This window comes from Pseudopodoces humilis, chromosome 3 (genome assembly GCF_049639895.1).
Source record: "Pseudopodoces humilis isolate 2021_Gansu_Grassland_sample_001 chromosome 3, ASM4963989v1, whole genome shotgun sequence".
In the NCBI taxonomy this organism is placed as follows: Eukaryota; Metazoa; Chordata; class Aves; order Passeriformes; family Paridae; genus Pseudopodoces; species Pseudopodoces humilis.
The window spans coordinates 6,877,836-6,897,239 of NC_142202.1; the positions used below are offsets into that span (position 1 = coordinate 6,877,836).

The following is a 19,404-nucleotide window of genomic DNA, read 5'->3' on the forward strand; positions in this document are numbered from 1 at the left end:
CTTCTGCATATAATCAGTAAAATAATCCTTTCCATAAAATTACCAGAAATGTGTGTAAAATGCTAATTAGATTATTCTTTTTGGGGGGTAGCTGATCATAGAAGGCTCTGATGGATTTCAGCATATTTTCTGAAATCGTACACAGAATTCAAGGCTGTTTATTTAGGCTGCTGAACTGTTTCCTTTACATTGTGGTGACTTAGTAGTAATTGAACACCAGTTTTCTAGATAAGGTTCTATTTAAGACTGGTTAGTATGGCAGCAGTTTCTAAACAGTGTACAATTTATGGAGAGGTTCTATACAATCCCCAGTTCTTTATCACCATTCTGGCCAACCTGCTGCAAGGGAGTGAAAAACAAGCCTGAAAAGTTAATCTTGCTGGAGGGAGAATTGTTCTGAAAATAAACCATTCAGCACATAAACAATAGTATATCAGTTGTCTGAAATACGCATTTGTCCCTCTGCGTGGTGTTCATTTTATGTCCAGGCAGAGCTACCACACTCAGGGTATGGAATTTCTATGTGAAAAAGTCCCAGTTTGTTAGCTAGGATATTACTAATTTGAGCAGATGGTCTGCTTAGAGCTCTGTTATTTTATATTGTGAAAATGAGGCTGTTGGAAGTCCCCGCTTTGGGTTTCGTTAGTGGTCGTTAGTTGGTGTCATGAGACATATGCCTCGATGATATCAGCAGCATTATTAAATGTTATAAGAATTTATTTTCTGAGCATCAATAGAAGTATCCACAGTAACATTTGTAGGGTCTAAGCTAGTTTTTTTGGGTTTTTTTTTTTATCTTGGACTTGGTAAGTATATTTTTTTAAATGTAAAAATATGCTTTATTGAGAAAGATATTCAAAGGGAGCACATGCTACATGTTGGTATTATCCAAAATTTACTATTTTGCTTGATTTTCTTGATGAATGGTTGTCATCTGTCACTTCAAAACAGTACACATGCTGCTGGAGCAGATCTTTGCAGAGCCAATTTACAGGGAGTGATGTTTTTGGAATGTGATTCAGTGCAGGGATTTTGGTTTGGGTTGGGTTTTTTCCCTAATCTTACATTGCACAAGTTCTGAAAAAGGGTTAAAGAAGATATAAGTCAAAAAACTGAAAATATGTAATTTTTTTGCAGTATCTGTGTTTCAGTTTATGGTGCAAGGGTGATGCATGTTGTAAGAAAGGCTGTATCCACACAGCGGCATGCCAAATTTCATGACCCTTTCTAACCCTGTCGCTTGCTTGTCCACTGTGCCTGCAGCTCCACCTCTTCAAAGCCTGTTCTATTAATCTCACCTACTGAGAGCGATTCATGCAGCTTATGGGGTTTTATTTTTAAATCCTCACAGAAATTATTCGCTGCCCCCAAGTTAGGAATTTAAAGGAAAATTAAATTAAGGTGCCTAAGTAACGAAAGCATCCTTGGATTTGATAGGTAGAAACCATCAAAGCAAAAGGTCTGTATCCCTGGAAAGATTTTTTGGTATTGTTTAGTGCTGGGGGGAATTACTATTGCTAATGTATCATGCAACATAAGGCCTTAAGTTCATATGCTTATGCTTCATGAATTCTTTAATTTCCAAAGCTGTTTGTTATGATTTAGGTCATAAATTGAGAGATTTCCAACTCAAACATTTCTCTCTTTATAAAGCCTATGGCACGGGGGTCACAGTTTTGCTGACAGATGAATTAAAGAGGGAAAGCCTTAAGAAAGCCCTTATGCCTTAAGAAATGTCTGAATTTTTCTTGCTGCCATGCAATGTAAGCCTAGTATTTGTTACTGTGATATATGTGTTGAATGGTTGCCTGCCTGGTATGACACATGTTTAGCTCTCTGTTTTTTCTTCTTCTCTTGAGCAGTGGACTTTTCTTAACCAGAGTCAAGTAAACAAAAAAAAAGTCCAATAAAGCATTGTTGTCCCTATTTTCAATTTATTTAGCTGACGAGAAACAGAACAGATGTTCCCTAAAACCTTGATACAAATCTGTGAAGGGAGTTGACCAACTATAATTCCAAAATGTTTTAAAGAAGAGGAAGAAGAAAAGCCCAGATTTTTGTTTTCTTTATATATAAAATAAATATATGCCTTTCATTTTTCTCTCATTTCTTCTCGTTTTAGGTTTTCCAAATGAGCCTGCTGCTGTCATTGCCCTTAGCACTATTAAGGAATGGTTAAGCAAGAATCACAATGAGGTATGGAACAAAACATTTTTTTTTACAAATTTCTTTTGAAAAGAGGTTATGGTCTTTGACTCCAAAACTGTGAAAAGAGTAAACATAGGCTTGAGCCTTGAAGTCTTTTACTATTTAGTCTTAAGACCAGTGAAGCCAGGTCGGGACAATATAGTCAGGGAAAGATTTTTATATCTAAAAGCTATACTAGAGTTCAAAGGAAATGCCTTTGTTTGAAACCATACTGTGCATTTCCTCTGCATTGTAATCTTTCCTGGCAAAGCAGAAGACTATTCTCTTCCTAAGCTGTTTCTGACTGTCAGAGTTTTTGGGTAGTAATGAGGAGATTCTTGGAAAGGAAATGTGCATACCAGTTGTCAGTGGAAACGGCCACCAAAGGTCAGTGGTGTTCCAGAGATCACTTTACAGTAAAGAGCTGTAGGATCCTATTTTCTGTTTTCATAAAGTTTTTGGTTTGCTTACTATTAAGTGTTCATTTTCCCAGAAACACTCACTAAATATATGAATTTGTAATAATATTAGTCATCTTCCAGTGGCAGCACAATAGTGATTATTTGTACAAGACAAAAAATGCCTTTAACAGAATGATCTGCATCTCTCCCCTTTCTAGTGTTTGTCTTTCTGTGTTCCTAGTGTTGGATTGGAGAAGTGCAGCAAAAAAGTGGCAAAACAAGTAAAGTAATCATGTCTTAAACTGTCAGTCTGCCTGTTTCCTTATGACAATAGCCAGCAGATTTCAGACAGTTAAAGTTGTTTGGTATTTTGTCTGAAAACATTGAACAAAGCATTCAGTGGAGAAGCACTGCATACATAATTAGTAGTATTTTTCCTCCAGCAATATATTCAGAGAGCCCATTTTTCCCCAAGAATCTGATATGTCAGGGTATGAATTTAGTGGGTTTATGTGGTTTGGTTTGGGTTTTTTGTTAAATTTGAATTGAAAGGCAGTAATATGCTGAGATTTGAGTGGTTCAATTGATGTTTTCAAACCTGGAGGTGCACTAAGGAGTGTGTACATGTTTGGACACTGACTCTTTGTAGCATTGAGTTTGGTTGTGGCTTTTGCTGCTGCCACAGTTGCTTCCCACAGCTAGAAATCTGAGCAGTGAAGCAGGAGTTTTGGATGGACAGACTTAATTGACACTATTAGGGCCTAATTCTCATCAGCTTAGCCCTAAACTTACATTTTTGGGGTCTTGTCTGTTGGTAATTTTAACCTTGACATGTGAGGCTAAAACCAGTATGTTTGTGATGCTTACCATCTTATAATTTCTCTTAGCTTCATTTTTACCACAGAATTTTAAAAATAGGCTAAAAGGTTCAGTTTTGATTTTTTCTTCAGAAATAAGCTTTTCTTCCTAAAAAGCTGAGTCTGTATTGTATATACACCTCCTACCTTGCTCCTTACAAACCCCAATTTAACTTGAATTAGTTTTAAGTAAGTAGCTGTAGTTCATAATGTTTGGACAGTGAAAGGAGCCAGGCTGTCCTAACTACAAAGCAATTATTTAAAATTATCTTACTCATCTTGCACCACAGTTGTTTTTTTTTTCCATTTGCACTATTACAGCTCATAGTTGTTGTCTTAAATGTTGTTTTCCTAACATCCTGAATCCTTGCCTCACCAAGCTGAGGTCTCACTCTGTTTGATGCCCTTGAAGACATATGGGTGGTGCAATTATTGCATTTTACTGGTCATGGCAGTTCAGAGCTGTTCCCCCAGAGTTTTTGTTGATTTGCAGAGGAAGTGGAATATTAGGTTTCTGTCAAGATACGTTTTGAGGGTTTGGTTATCCACAGCTTTGTACTTTCTCACATGAAGCTTGCTCTCTTTCCGAAGGTTTTTCCACAATCTACTGGCTTAAGTTTTGGATTTTGGCATACTAGCATGTTTAACTTGTCATAAACAGGACAGCAGTAAAGTAAAGATACTTAATTTTTATTGAAAACGGCAGTAACTTCTGCAGTAAAAGGGATCTGTGGGAAGCACACCATTACTGTGTTGCTGTTATTTAATGCATATAGCAAAGAGATCATAGTTACCTGGTTTAAAAGAAATGATGTAGTTCTGTGCCAGGTGTCAGTCTGATCCATTCTATTTTGTTATGGAATCACAGAATGTTTTGCATTGCAAGGAACCTTAAAGTACACCTAGTTCCAACCCCTGCTATGGGCAGGGATGCTACCCACTAGGCCAGGCTGCTCCTGGCCCCATCCATCCTGGCCTTGAACACTGCCAGGGATGTGTACACTTGGTCCCTTGGACTACATTTTGTGTTTTGAGTAGTAGTATTATCATACATTACCCAAGCTTTTCCCCAAAGTAGTTCATCATACAGTAGTGGAATGAAGAGGACTTTCTGTGCTTTAACACAGTCCCCTCTTACTGCAGACAGCCGTATGATACAGTCCTTTCTACAAAGTTCTGTCTTAAAGACAGATCAATTCCCACTACACCCACTGGATATTTAAATTCACATTTTCTAGTCTGGGAGCAAAACCTCTAACGATCTGGCACTAGGGCAGCTTTTCAGAGAGCTGTCTGCATCTCACTGCTGTTACCACTGACCAAACCTGCTCCCCTGGGACTGCCCGCGCTGTCGGGATGAGCTGGTCTGCCCTGCTAGCAGCCTCTCTTGACCAGGAGAGGCCTCCTACACTTGGCTCTGCCACAGTTAAATTAATCAAAGGCAGCTTCTTTCCCTCAACCTTTGTCCTGCAATCTGCCTTACCTGTGAGAAGGTTCTGCTCCTTTAGTCCCAAAGGTGTCTGGCAGCCAGTTATGCCCTTGCACCTAACCACTCGCTAAGGTCTCAAACTCTTTGATTGTAGAATGTGAATTGACTGATTGAATTCAAGAAGTTTTAGTGCAAGATAGACAGCATGCTCACTAGGGGATCTTCCTCCATAGCAATATACCTGGCAAAAACAGGTAGGTGAATGAGATGGAAAGCTGACAAATTTCCCAGTCTTTTGTTGTGCTCTACACCAGCCATGTCTCCTCTTCCTCCCAGCAACCCAGGGATCTGTGACAAATTTGGGAAAGATATGGCAATATTCTTGTTTTCACTCCTCTACCTTCCTGTACTACTTCTTTCCTTTGATGCCATAATGAAGATTTTTTTAGATACTGATATTAATTCTGATTAATACTGATATAATAAGTATTAAAAAAATCAGTTGCTATATTCCTTAGTCAGCCCAGGGGCCTGAAAATGTAACTTGAATAGCTCCTGCAAGCTGTGTTAGAGTCCTGCAAATTCCTCTGTCATAGGATTTAAAAGACAAGTGATTTGCATTTAGTAAAAGGTTTTCTTATCCAAGCCCATGGTTGTGCTTGACCCTTCAGGTGTTTGTATAAAAACTTATTAGCATGCTTAACTCTGATGTCACTTAGATGAACGCCTCATTACCATGCAAATGGAGTTAGCTCCTTTCTGAGGTTAATTGTTACAAAGCAACAGAGAGATATTTACTCAACATACAGCCACCATAGTCCAGGAGCCTAAAACTCAGCTACAAGAAGTTGGCTGGGAAAAACAACCCTATTGTAAGTAAGTGGTCTGGACTCAGTTGTGTGTAACAGCAGCACCATTCCACTCCTGAAATGAAGCCCTTAGTCAAACTAATCTCTGGCCATGCTTTACACCAAGGTTTGCTGACTTGCAGCCAGAGGGCAAATCTAGTTTAGAAGCTGGTAAATGGTGTTAGGCTGTAAGTGGAGAAATCCCTTGGAGCAAACTCCCTGGTATGGCCTCAGTCAGCAGTAGTGTTTAATTTACTGCAGACCACCTAGGCTATCTCCTTAGCAAGCTGTGTTTTCACATTGCACAAAGTGCTCTAGAGGTTTAATAGAATTCTTCAGAGCACAAAATAGAATTGGAGTCCACTCTTTAGGAAATTACACCCTGGGATTCATTTTAAAATGCACATTAAGTTCTTTAAACAGGTCAGAACGTTTCTTTCTGGGATAATTTGGCAAGGTTTGAGTTGTTGCCAGCTGATTTCCTGTAATGGTATCTCAAAAACATTGTGACAACTTTAAATACTGGACCACCTACATTATTGGGAGTGATTGTGAGAGGGTAATCTTTGTGTTTTATGTGGCAGATATCTAGGAATGTTTGCAATGATAGAAATTATATACTTTTACTTTTCTCTGTTTCTCAAAAGGGTGAAAAAGAAAAAGATCTCAGTGTATGCCTCACCATACAATACACTGTTATGAAAAGCCTCAGGACTTTTTCACTGCTCAAGAAAAGACTTTCATTTAACAGCACATTTAGTTCAAAGCATTGTTCTTTCTCTTGCACAGCATTTATTACACACTCGGGTAGAACAACAACTAGGAAAGTGCAATGGCAATGTATGTGCCATTGAAATAACTGATAAAAATTAAAAGCACAAAAATGAGAAATAAATCAACACATTCTTGATTCCTTTTCATTAGACTGATTGCTGAAGAGAGACTTTTGTTTCTTATTTCGCCTGAATTACATGAGACTTAAGTAATTTTCTTTCAGCAGGTAGTGACATATCATCCCACAGCCAAAAAAAAAGTTAACATTTCCAGCAAAGCAGGATGAGCCAAATCCCAGTCCAGCTGAAATTAGGGGAACTCTGCTTTAATGGGGGTGGGAAGGTGGTCAGGATCACGCTCACTCTACTCCTCCTGACAGAAATGCTCATGAGGAAACAAACCCCTGTTTGTCTAGTTAGGCACACTCCAAGATGGGTGCCCAGCACTTTTGCTTCCTTTGGTACTGTGCTCCATCCAAACATGATATTGTGGGGGGATTTTCCCCTACTAAGGTAGCTAAAGGCAGGGTATCTCATGCACCTAAAATGGTGCTGGGTACTGCTCACCAGTTTGGAGAGAGATGTGGTGTCCGGCTACTGCCTGGGAGGGCAGAGCAAAGGGACCTGTCACCACTCTCTATTGCACAAAGCGGGCTTGCCTGAAAGATCATTTCAATGTTAATTTTATTTTGTTTTTAGTTTCTCTATCCCCCCCCCCTTTTGGTGGTCTCAGCAATCTAATTCTGGCTCTTCATTCTTCAGAGACAATTAAACAAAGTGGCATCTTGAGATGAGGTCTAGTCTTTATCTCTGCAGAAGGATGCAGATGGAGACAGCATGTCTTGGAAAATGTTGCCTGATGCAGTTCCATTTAATGTTACCTCAGTTAGATTCCCTGAGGGCAGAGCAACTAACTTTCAACGTGTATTCCAGAAAGGAGTGGAGTAGCTAGCTGACAATATTTAATTAATGAAAGCAAGTTTAAAGAAAAAAACAAAACCCAACATGTATATTAATGCAAACAACTCCCCTTAAGACAGCATGACTTTTAGTTTTGATTTGTTTGTTTCCATGTTTACAGTTTTACAGTTGTCAACAAAACCATGTGAAATTTGGGCAAAAATATATGTATTTATGCCTCAGGCAATATCTTTTAGTTTGGGCCTGTGGTGACATGTATTTATTTTAAAGAATATCTATTGCTCAGAAATAAAGCTCTGAAAATACAGGTTCAGATTGAAGCCACTGACAGATCTTCAAGGACAGTAAGGGTGCCGATAAAAATTCATCCGGCTATTTTGGTCCCTCTGATATGCCAGTATCACTTGATTAACATAATCTCCTCCCCTCCCCCAGCACTGTTCTCTTGGGTAGGTTAAAAAATGATCTCCTTTCTATTTCTACATTCTAATTAGGTGGTAATCATATGCTGCTCTGATTGAAATGAAAATCAGCCATCATGCCACTGTCATCTTGCTGAAGTTGAGAAAAAAAAATGCTTTTCAACTGGTACAAAATTAAAATGATTTATTTGCTCTGTGTAGCTGCTCTCTCACCAGGCTCAGAGAGATTCAGTGCTGTCCCCAAAGCCCAAATCTAACTATCATCCCAACAGACAAGTCATTTTCTGAAATGATAAGGCAGCTACCAAGGCAGCAATGCTCTTATATGTTCTTCAGGCTGCTGTTTAGTTAGAGGGGTGATAAAGCGAAGCAGACAAAGCCTGTCTTTGTTACACATAATACTTTATTTCTTAACTTGAAAAGGTTTTGGTATTTTTGCTACAGCTGCTGTGAAACAGGCAGGAAGGATCCCTGCTTGACACAACTTAGAGCTCATGATGGTTGGGAATGTCCCAGGCCAATGGGACATACCTGTGGTTTCTGAGATGCTCATTTGTGGCCAAATTGAAACTGGGAAAAAGGATTTGGAGACATGGCTATCTGTCAACTCTTCCCTCTAATATTTGTGGAGGATCAAGGAAATCCAGGCATAGTGTAGATATTTTTGCTGAATACATCTTTGTAAAGGTTTGTCTAGCCTTCGTGTACTGTATCAAAAACACCTTCGGTAACTTGGCTACAGCTAATGAGTGTCACTAATACAAAACAGAGCTCTGCATGGGTTCTTTTGTGTTTACAGCAGTTAACTATCTAATAATTGAAATTTGCCAAAGAATTTGTTCTTTTTATCCTTATAGTTTAATAGGAGTTATGATAGCAGGAGCCTGGATAGCTTCAAAATTCTACAGGCATGTAGCTAAATTAACAAAATTGTCTCTGCTTCAGGGCTGAGATTTTGTCTTGTTTCCTTGATTTATTTCTTTCCTTGTGATTTCTGGGTGTTTGAAGGGGCCTTACAACTGTAGTGAGCGGTGTGAAAAAATACTTAAAAATAAGTAGAAACAGTGGCTTCATTTTCCTTCTTGTTACTTCTTGCATGACAAAAAAGATCAGGATAACATCCTGTTACTTCTGTACTGGCTTTCAGCCAGTAAATCTGATAATTTCAACTGGCCCCTCGAATCTGTGCAATGCAGAAGAGGTCCAGCCTTCATTTTGAAAACATTCAGTTATTGTTGCTGCCCTTCTGGGGACTTTAAATTGGTTTGTGTTCCTCACCCTGTGTGTATGTAGGAAAAAATAACTGAGGAATAACTATCCATGTAGCTTGAGTGAGATTCGTGGATAAAACACTTCATGAGTAACTGAGAAATTGCTGCTGCAATCTTTGTTTTGCTTCTGAGCTCTTCACATTAGCAAATCTGTTGTGATTTTTGTTTTGCTCTGCTTTGGTGTCTGCCTGAACTGTATCAATGGATTACAGCTGGGTCTTAGAGCAGGAATGGTGGAGAAGGTTTTCCCTCTGCTCCGTGGAGGTTTGCAAGGAGTCTCCTGTTGTGGAGACAGTGCTTTGGGAGACTGATAGGAGGAGCTGCCTGCCAGGGATGGGTTTGGCTGGCAGTCACCAGCAGACACAAACCAGGTGGGACGGGTGGGTACCAGCTGCTGGCCAGGCTGCCTGCCCAGAGAGATGGCACTCCGCTGGCACCGGCAGCAGCCCTCCAGCACAAGACAGGAGCACATGCTTGTTTTTGCTGGCACTTCCCTGGCATCCTGCAAAGTGCGTGGTGGTTTCTTGGGGTGTTCTCTTTCCAATAAGCTCATGTGGCTGTTTTGCTTCTGGAAAGGTGCCACTTCAGTTTGATTTAAATTCAGTTCTCTTCCCTACAGTTTTTCCCAAAATGATGTCCGGTGTGGAATGTGAGAATGCAATAATACTAAAATACAAAAAAAACACATTAAGTGGTCTCATACTGAAGCAAACATTGGATCACCCTATGAAGAACCAAACTGATATGAAAGAAATAACTGTAAACAGAATATTTTGTTAGGTTTTATTCCACGTTCCCATCTAATATCTGGCCAGTTCCTATCGTTATTTCCAACCACATCAGCCATCACCAGTAGGTCACAATCAAATATATACAGAAGGAAGCCCACATGGATCCTTACAGCCAGAGTGCATTCCCTGTGAGGAACAGAATGAGTTTATTGCTGCTAGACTTCAGCATCTTGACATATAGTTTGAGATATATGATTCTGACATTTAATAGGTTAGATGATATTGGCCACATACTTCATAGATTCTGTATCTTACTGTATTCCTGGGAAGGTGAAAAATAGGTCTGTCTATTAAATATGAAATGACAGAAGAGATGAGAAGAGCACTGTGGATGTGGAGAGCATTGACAATGAGGACCTGTGGAAACATGGGAATGACGGCAGGCTTCCAAGATAAAATAACTGAAAATTAATACAGAACAAATTGCCTAAATTCAAGTGTGAGCAAAGTTTAAGGGTGCATATTACCTTCCTACTTAGACTTCAGGACAGATTATATGATTCTTTCATTTATTTTGGATTAATGAAAAAATGGAAAATGGATTAGGTGAGCTATGAAATTCTTCACTTTCATAGGAATTATAAGCAATGCTTTGTAGGAGGAGTTTTTGAACAAATGCCACATAGAGAATTACTCAGGTTTCTCCTTCTAACCTGATCTCTCATGAGATAAAAAAAAAAAGAAGATTAACTTTTACAAGCATAGACTGTTTGCAGCTACTAAATCTAAATAGAATTAATTTCTTGAAGCCTTATTTTCTTTTTACTTAGATAAAAAAAGAAAAGGATGAATATACTTTGGGGCTAGTAAAGTAAGTAGAAAACAACCAGTGGTTAGATGATAAATATAGGTGAGGGTGAAAGTGGAATTAATTAGCTTTAAAAGCAATATAATTTTACAGTTGAGATTAAAGTTTCCATGGCACAGAGCACAGCTTTGACTTGCAGTTATGCCTGGTAAATAACAAGGTCAGCATTGCCATGTCTCTGTTCTTTTCTGCCTGTCTTCATCCTGATTCAGGAGCACGTTTTCATTCAGGAGTAAATTTACATTTACCAGAAGTGAATTTGGAATGCTTTTCTGAACCAGGAGTGTTGAACTTCTCTGAGCCAGTATATTTGTCTGATCTTTTCTATGAGACCTAAGATACCACTTGGTAGGACATTTCCCTCTCATTTAGTACTTCAGGCTTAAAAGAAATACTAAGAATCAGCTGCTATATCTTCATCTGCATGATTAATGCCTAGTAAATCATGGGGAATAGCTGTTTTTCTGATTTCTTCCCCTTGAAAGAAACTAGGACCTTTCAGGGACCCATGCCTAAATTTCCTAGATTTGATGATGTGTGAGGAAGGGATTTTTCAGGTTCTGCATTCTTTTCTGGCTTCTTCCATACAACTTTTCCACACACTTAAATGGCACTGTGCATTTAAACTTCAACCCAGCTATGTATTTTCAGGTTGGGGGAAGGGTTTTGTACGTGGTTTTCAGCCTTTTCTGCTGAAAATTTCACCTTTTGTTGGAACCCCTTTGGGTTTGTGATCCAAAAGGTAAGAAAACCTTAGTCTTCTATTTGTATATTGATAGTCTTTATCCTTTAGTTGAGATGGTGATGGATTATTTTACAGATAAAATGGAGTCTATATGAACAATCTCATTTATTCTTTTTGCATTCATATTTTTTTAAAAAGTGTATGTCAAATGTCTTCACTGTGTGTGGAAACAAGTCTTTGAACTTGCACTGTTGCTTATTGTTGTGCTTATTGTTATAAGAGTGAGTGCTCAAACCTAACAGGTAACAAACTTATCACAGAGCACTTTGACTCCCCTGAATTCAATCCTGCTACCTCTTGGATGATAACCTCTTCCCTGTGGACATTTAAACAAACATCTCCCTTTGGGGATTGCATATAATAATATACTATCTATTTGATGAGATCTTGTCCCCTCCTGATGGGAAATGTTTCAGAAGGGACAATAGAAATTAAGTCCTTTAGTCCTGCCGTGTTCGCTGTTAAAATCTCTCCCTAGAGACATCATATAAAGTTCATTAATATTTACAAAGCAAATATGTTTCCCTTCATAGTTGAGATGCCACTGCCCATGATTTTTGTTGGATTCTATGAACATTGATACAGTGTTATATAGCATAACTGCAATATCTCATTAATATGCATGCTTAGATTTGTAGAATATCCTGGACATTTTTTATCTAGCGTGATTTTTGTGGGGCATATCATAAGAGAATAAAATCTTACTATAACTACAGGTTTCTTATGTGTGTGTGCTTGTCAGATGGGGTCTGAATCTTCATGGGAGTTTGGGAAATGCCTGGCATGCTGTTGGTACTGAATCGCTTATTAGCAAGGTGGAGTTGTGTATATAAGAAATTGCTGCACTGCAAATTATCAAAGATAGTTGTAATTCAATGCTCTGAGTGTAAATCCAAAGGGTAAGCTTCTATGGACTAACACTAGTCTTCAAAGTCTTCCTGAATCTTACTAGAAGTGGAATTTTTGCAGTGAAGGAATTTTTGCATCATGGTTGCTAACAAGGAAGGGAGGGCATAAGGATGCCTAATCATGGAATCACAGAATGTTCTGAGTTGGAAGGGACACACAGGAATTGTCAAGTCCAACTAGGGTGGCAGTGTTAGTGTTTGTTATAGGAGATACAGAAAATGCCTGAATTAGCTCCCATGTTGAAAGCACAAGCATTTGCAAAAAACACAGTGGTTTATTTATTTATTAGCACTTGTGAGCGTGGTGCTTCAGTTTCTGCAGTGCTTTCTTTGAGACAGAGATGTCTTTAAGGGACAATCCCATGACGTGCAATTTATAGCCATGGTACTCCAAAAATAAATTTAGCTTGTGTGATAACTCCAAATCACAGAAGCTGAGAGGGAGCTAAGCAGCTATAATATTTTTCTGAGATATTAGGAGAATAAAGAATTATAGGTATACAATATCACATAAAAATACTGCTTCAATGTGAGATTTCCCAGTGAACTGGGATTTCTACCTAAATGATGAGTAACTTGTCTTTATTGGTGATTCATGGTCACCTTTTCCATTGCTTATGTGGGAAAAGGGGATCCCACTGTCAAATGAGCCAAGATCTGGGGCAGATGTGTAGCTGTGGGCAGCCATGGAGACCCTGCATGGTTTTTCTCTCTGGCCTGGACTGGAAATAAGCAGGGGCAGGGAAGGCTGACACTGTCTCTTACTCAGAGTATTGCCTGAACTTTAGAAATGAAGTGCTGAAAAGCTGATCCAGATTTTTCATTGAAAAAATATCTTAGTTGAAAGGGAGAATTGCCACAGATCTTGTAAGTGCTCTGTTAGCCTGTGGGTTTTCTGAAGCGTGCTGGTTGAAAAACTTGATCTTGTATGCCCAACATATCCAAAGCAGTCACATGGAGTAGAAATGAAGTGCTGGTACAGGGATCTGGCAGGTTCCAGTATGCCTTGCTCTCCCCTCCTTTGTACTTTATTTCACTTTGCAATTTCTTCCTTTCAGACGTCCCTGTTCTGCCCCCTGCACAAGTGGTGAACTTGTCTATTTATATTTGGCTTTATTGCCTGGGCATTTAGCTGAGTGCTTGGGATCAGGATGTGGAAAACAAAGGCTGTACCTTCGCTCTGGGTCTCTCTCCTCTGCTGCAGCTGTTGTTTTTAGGTAGGGATTTCAAGTCCAGCTGCTCCTTATTGACCCCGCGAGGAAGTGGCAGGTTGAATCAATTATTTGACATGCACATTCTCTGTTGGCACAATTCTCCAGAGCCTTATAATGGCACAAATTATGATACTTGCTAGTGAAAAAAGAAAGTAACAATTGGGTATAGCAATTAATATGCAATTAAGAAGGCATTCTTTTTTCTTCCCAAGTATTTTTTTTTTTCCAGCTATTTTTAGATTTGAATTGACTGAATAGTTAAAGAGTTGCTTTTGGAAAGGAGGATGGTAATAGTTGTTTTTTTTTTCCTGCATTAGCTTTGATTTTTCTTCCTGCAGGGACAGCAAGAAGCACAGACAGCTGTTATTTAAAACAAAATTGAACATAAAATGCTATCAAACCATTTACTATCTCTGAACTACAATGCAGCAGTTTTGTGTTTTAATGATGTATTGTTTTTTATTATGCACGACATCGGTGCTCAAACTTACATTTGTTTAGAAAAATAATGAGATTTGAATGCAAATGGAGTGTATATCTGGAAACAATCTATGTCTAAGGTATTCAGTTAATTTCCTTGCTGCCCAGGGTAGTGACATTGCCCAGCAGGATGAAAGGAGGAAGAGGCTGAAGGGTGTTGGGCTGTGCACGGGTTGAGATGTCAGCACAATGTGAAATGACAGGGTCTGGGAGCCAAAGAGCAGAGCAGTCACAGCCCCCCCTTGTCCTGTGGCAGCACCGCTGAGGCTCCAGCGCGGGTGTCAATTTGTGCCAGCGCCCGGAGCGCTTCTTGTGGCGGTGACACATTGTCGCTTTGGAGCTGGACTGAGACACTCAGGGCCACCAAGCAGCCCCACTTCAGCTGCTCTGCCCCCTCAGTGTCACCTGCGCTGGGTTTGACCTTGTGATGTACAAGCAATAAAAGCTCAATATTTCATAATAGTCTCCGGAGCTGTCGTGTCCCAGTTTTCAGCTAGATTAATTAGCACCCATGTGGGTAATTCCATACACAGTCGTTTTGAGCTGTTAATTTTCTTCCAGATTATTTTCTTCTAAATGCTCTAGAAAGTGATTTGGAAGAAATATTCAGTGGTTAATAAAAGGATCTATGCATGTGAAGCCATAGATGGTGTATATTTTATACAGCTTTGTCAAATGAAAATATATGACAAGTATAACGTTGTGCTGGCTGGGTGGCCTCTGTGGGCTTTTGCTAAAAGAGGTCAAATTGGTTCTGTGAACTTAAAACCACAACTGTACTAATTAATGTGATAGGAAAATGTTAGGAAATGCAATATTCACAGAACTGGGTCATAATTTCTTTTCCAGCTAGTTTTTGCGCAGGTTGCCACACCACGATGCTTTCCATTAATAATGAAGACATTTTGGAGAAATAGTATTAGCAGCTGGTTGACTGTAGTTAATTGATATATTATTGTATTCCAGCACATTCTGTCAGGGACTGCTGTGAATGGCATAAAGGCATCTAGGGAGAAATAAAACTGAGATGACCAAGAAGTTGTTTAACTTAATAGGTCTCAGGCTTTGTATACCCTGATTCAAGAAGGCAAATTACTGAAATACATGGAGAATTTTGGTTTAGAAAATAATGATATGATGATTTAATAAATGTTGTCTGTGGGAATAGCACGTCAGCTCTTGTAGGAGTAGGGTAATGCAGTGGAGCTCTGGAGGGTTTTAAAACCTGAGTGACTAAACGACATAAATCCATTTACTTATGGATTTAATCCAGGCGCCTTTGTCAAAAACTGGAGTAATGAATTGACAAGGAGTTCAAGGAATGAACCCTTTATGTAACTGAGGCATGCTAATTACTGCCTTCCCCCCCCTGCCCAGTATTAACAGAGCTTCAAATAAATGCATCTTTGTTTTCACAGTGAGGACTAGAGAAGAGAGGCAGGGTGAAGCCCTGGAGAGGATTTAGCAAGTCCTTCACCTTCAGGTCACCAATTCCAATCCAGATTATTTTTTCCATGTTTGAGAGCTTCCCAGCCTAGTCTGGCCCCTATAGAATGAAATGGAGAACGTGGCTTTGGTCCTGATCCCGACTGATATGACTCCAGTTGTACTGATGGACATTATGCATTGAAAGAGTCTTATTCTGCAGTCATGGCACCCAGCTGGCGATTTTGCTTTTCTCTCTACAGAGTAGCTGGGATTAGGCCACAAAACAGCAGCCTCTGGTGAGGATAGCTGCAAATGTTCAGGGGTGTAAGAATGAATGTCTTCTTAGATGTGCTTATTGCAGGAAAGGGAAAGTGAGTACTTCAAAAGAACTGAGCTATTTGATCACAGAACATTTTATTGTACAGTTAATTATGTCAAATAGGCTGAACTGAGATAGGGTTCTTAGTGACTTTTTTGCTGTATGTATAATTAGATCTACAGAGCTGTTTCCTCAGCTGGTGTCAGGCTGCTTAGCTCTATTTAAGTCAATTTGCGTCAGCTCAGAAGCTGGACCCCGGTATTTATGGAACCCTTGACTGTTTATTACACCAGAGTAACACACAGGCAAGTTCTGTGCCCTAAGGAAATATAGGCCAAGATGTATAAAGTCAGAAAAATGGTACTGTCTTCACTTTTAAGCGATGATGGGCTAATCTCAACCTTCAGCACTTTTATTTGGCACTTTTTAGGGCTTGCAGCAATTAGATACAGAAATAAAGAGTTGCCATGGTGTTTTGGGGATGGTCTTGAAATTCAGAGGAAAACTTGTGGTGGGGGATTTTGGTCTTCGTAGTCTGTGCAGGTATGGAAAAGTTTTACAATTGTAAAACATAGAAGCTCTCCATATTCAAGCTTCCAGATTCTGTTTTAAAAGATGACACTAAAAATACCAGCTTTCCCATGCTAACCTCATTTTAAGTTTGAGGCTGAGGTTACCCTGATGCTTCCTACAGCTGAAAACACAGGTATCCCAAAAGAGTAGCACTCTTTGTATCGGTTATTTTAATACAGTCAGTCTTCTGAATTGTGTTCAAGCTGTTAATGGATATTTTTAGCTCTGTAGGCCTTGGAATGCCCAGTTTCTTACACTCTGCTTTAATGTTCATCACTGCTAGAAACAGGATTAACAGATAAATTAAAAATACTCTAGAAAATGCCAATGTCTAATATAGCGATTAATAAAGTTACAGTCATTTACCTCAACTACTGCTTTGGAAAGATGCTTTCCCCCACGCTAATTATTTCTGTATTGTCCTTATTTGCATCACAAGCATTTCACATCACAGGCATTTTGCTGTTCTTCATCTTAACTTACTAAATCCTTCTTGCTCATGCGTGAATCTGGACAGCTGGATGCCACTAATGGGGCAGCTAGTGCTACCCAGTGGTCTATAATCAACATTCTGTTGCCACACACTAGCATCACACTGCATGCCTGAAAGGACTAAGAAATTTGATTTGTAAAGCAACAGCTGATTATGGATGATTAACAAAAACAGGGTCACGGATATTGTGTGACACTGACTCTTACCCTTACAGAATCCAGCCTAGAATGGCATATCTACTATGTCAATGTGAGCAAAAATAGATGAACCGCTATCCAAATGTTTCTATCACTAATCATTTCTCGAAGGCTGTTCAAAATCAAACACATTTAATAGCATTTAAATGAAAACAAAGATGGAAATTGTCATAAAACCAGAAAATATGTCTATTTTAAACAAAACATACAAATTCGTTTTTCTGCAGTGTCAATCGAATGCTACATGCCATGATAAATATATAAAGATATTACTAAATCTACCTTAAATGCCTTGGTAGATACCAGAGTCTACCAGATACTGAGATTGATTTGAAGACTGTAAAAAGAAGCAGTTCATTTTCAATGGAGAGTGAGATACACTGGGAAACCCAAAATCATACCAAGCACTCTTGAATGACCACTGAAGAATATAGTCAATAGTTTCAGTGTAATCTGTTTATAGCTTCATGACAGCTCCATTTCTTCAAAGTGCACTGTAAGCATCATCTGCACCTGCATGCAGGATTGTTTCCAGTTTGCAATTTTGGATGGCAGTGCTTTTTTTCATTAAAAAAAACAAAAAAAAAAACCCAAGAAAGCCCAAAAAAAGCCCCACAAAGAAACTCACAAAACATCAACCCCGAGAAACAAACCAAAACACCAACCAAACAGAAAGCCCCAATAAGAGTTGTGCATCCAGAGGTTCTTCTTGCATATCTTTCCTCATTCCTTATGCTGGGAACCACGGTGTATGTCTCTGGTAATCATGGAATGGTTTAGGTTAAAGATCATCTTGTTCCATCTCCCCTGCCACACCTCCCACTAGGCCAGGTTGCTCAGAGCTCCATCCAACCTGCCCTTGAACACTTCCAGAGATGGAGCATTCACACCTTCTCCAGGCAACCTGTTCCAGTGTCTCACCACCCTCACAGGAAGAATTTCTTCCTAAATACCTAATCTAAACCTACTGTCTTTCAGCAGGAAGCTATTCCCCTTTGTCCTGTCACCCCAGGCCCTTGTAAATTCTGTCTCTCTATCCTTCTTGTAGGCTTCCTTCAGGTACTGGAAAGCCACAGTTAAGTCATCCCAAATCTTTTCCAGGCTGAACAATCCCAATTCTCTCAGCCTTTCCTCGTAGGAGAGGCATACTAATGCTTTTCTAGTGCTATTGGTATCCAAGAGAGAAGCCAATTCTTTCTGATCTTATTGCTAACCACCCTTGCTAAAGGATGATTTTGAATGGGAAGCAATAAGTGGCACTAAGAAGCATCTTAGTGCTGCCTGTATTCAGCTGTTACCAGCACTAGAATAATCATTCAACTGGGAAATGCCCTTTGCTGTGGGATTTTCACAGTATTTCCCTTATTTCAGATTCTTGGCCACCCTAACATTTGGCTTCAATTGGATCTCAGCAGCAGTGGGCAGAAAGTGGACAACATGGCATTTCCATGTTTCTGTAATGCTGAGTCCAGATGTCATCTGCATTTGCCAGGAAATATTTTTGGACTTTTTTTTTTTTTTCATGAAGAGGAAAAATGGATGTGATGTAGTTGTCTAGGTTCCCATTTGGGAAAGGTTGGGAAACAAAACAACAAAAGTTATTTTGTAATACTTATAAGAATATTACAGAAGAAAAGGTATAGATTACCTGCTTCCTTCTGTCATACTTTTACTGGTAATGACTAAAACAAACAAACAAACAAAAACGTTTGTATTAAAAATTGGGAAGGAAGTGAAATACTACTTGCTGCACTCTTGGTTACAAACCACAAAGTGATATGGATTGCAGAGCTGTTGGTGCACTCCTGAGGTGCCTGTAGGCAGCAAAACCTAATGCAATCACAGGGTACATAAATAGTCTTCTAATGTACAAACTGTTTCAGTTCACCACTGTAGTGGACATTATTAAGATAATTATTTGATCCTTTGTGACTCGCTATTTTATTGTGCTGTTATATACATCAATCCAATCTAATGAATATGTTTTGAGGTACAATTTTCATCTCTTCTTGCAAAAATGGTTTATTGCAGATGGCAGCGTTATTAAAGACTTGTCACTTCAGAGATCTGGTGACAATAAATGCTTGGCTGTTCATTTACTGGCAGGTCACACAGTTAAAAACAAAAGCAATGCAGAAAGTGGCATGAAAATAATGGATTGTTTAGCTCTGTGCCTTGGCTAGTTCTATTTCTTGTCATTTTGCTTAAAAGTTCAAGTTGGGCTTAAAACAGGACATTCTGTACAACCTGAAAAAGTTCAGAAGGTGCCTGAACATACATGGAAAACACAGTTCAAGGTCCAAGCAGAAATTTATTCTTGACCCAAGACTTTTGTTTAT

General features: G+C 39.2%; 1 protein-coding gene across 5 annotated transcripts in view; it reads left to right on the plus strand.

Annotated features, from left to right (window-relative positions):
- MACROD2 (mono-ADP ribosylhydrolase 2) overlaps positions 1–19,404 on the plus strand; it is an 848,220-nt gene that overhangs the window by 590,977 nt on the left and 237,839 nt on the right. For all 5 annotated transcript variants that reach the window (XM_088053520.1, XM_088053519.1, XM_088053518.1 and 2 more), the window contains exon 8: positions 2,123–2,196. In XM_088053520.1, the coding sequence (XP_087909646.1) occupies positions 2,123–2,196 (74 nt within the window). The remainder of the gene's footprint in view (positions 1–2,122; positions 2,197–19,404) is intronic.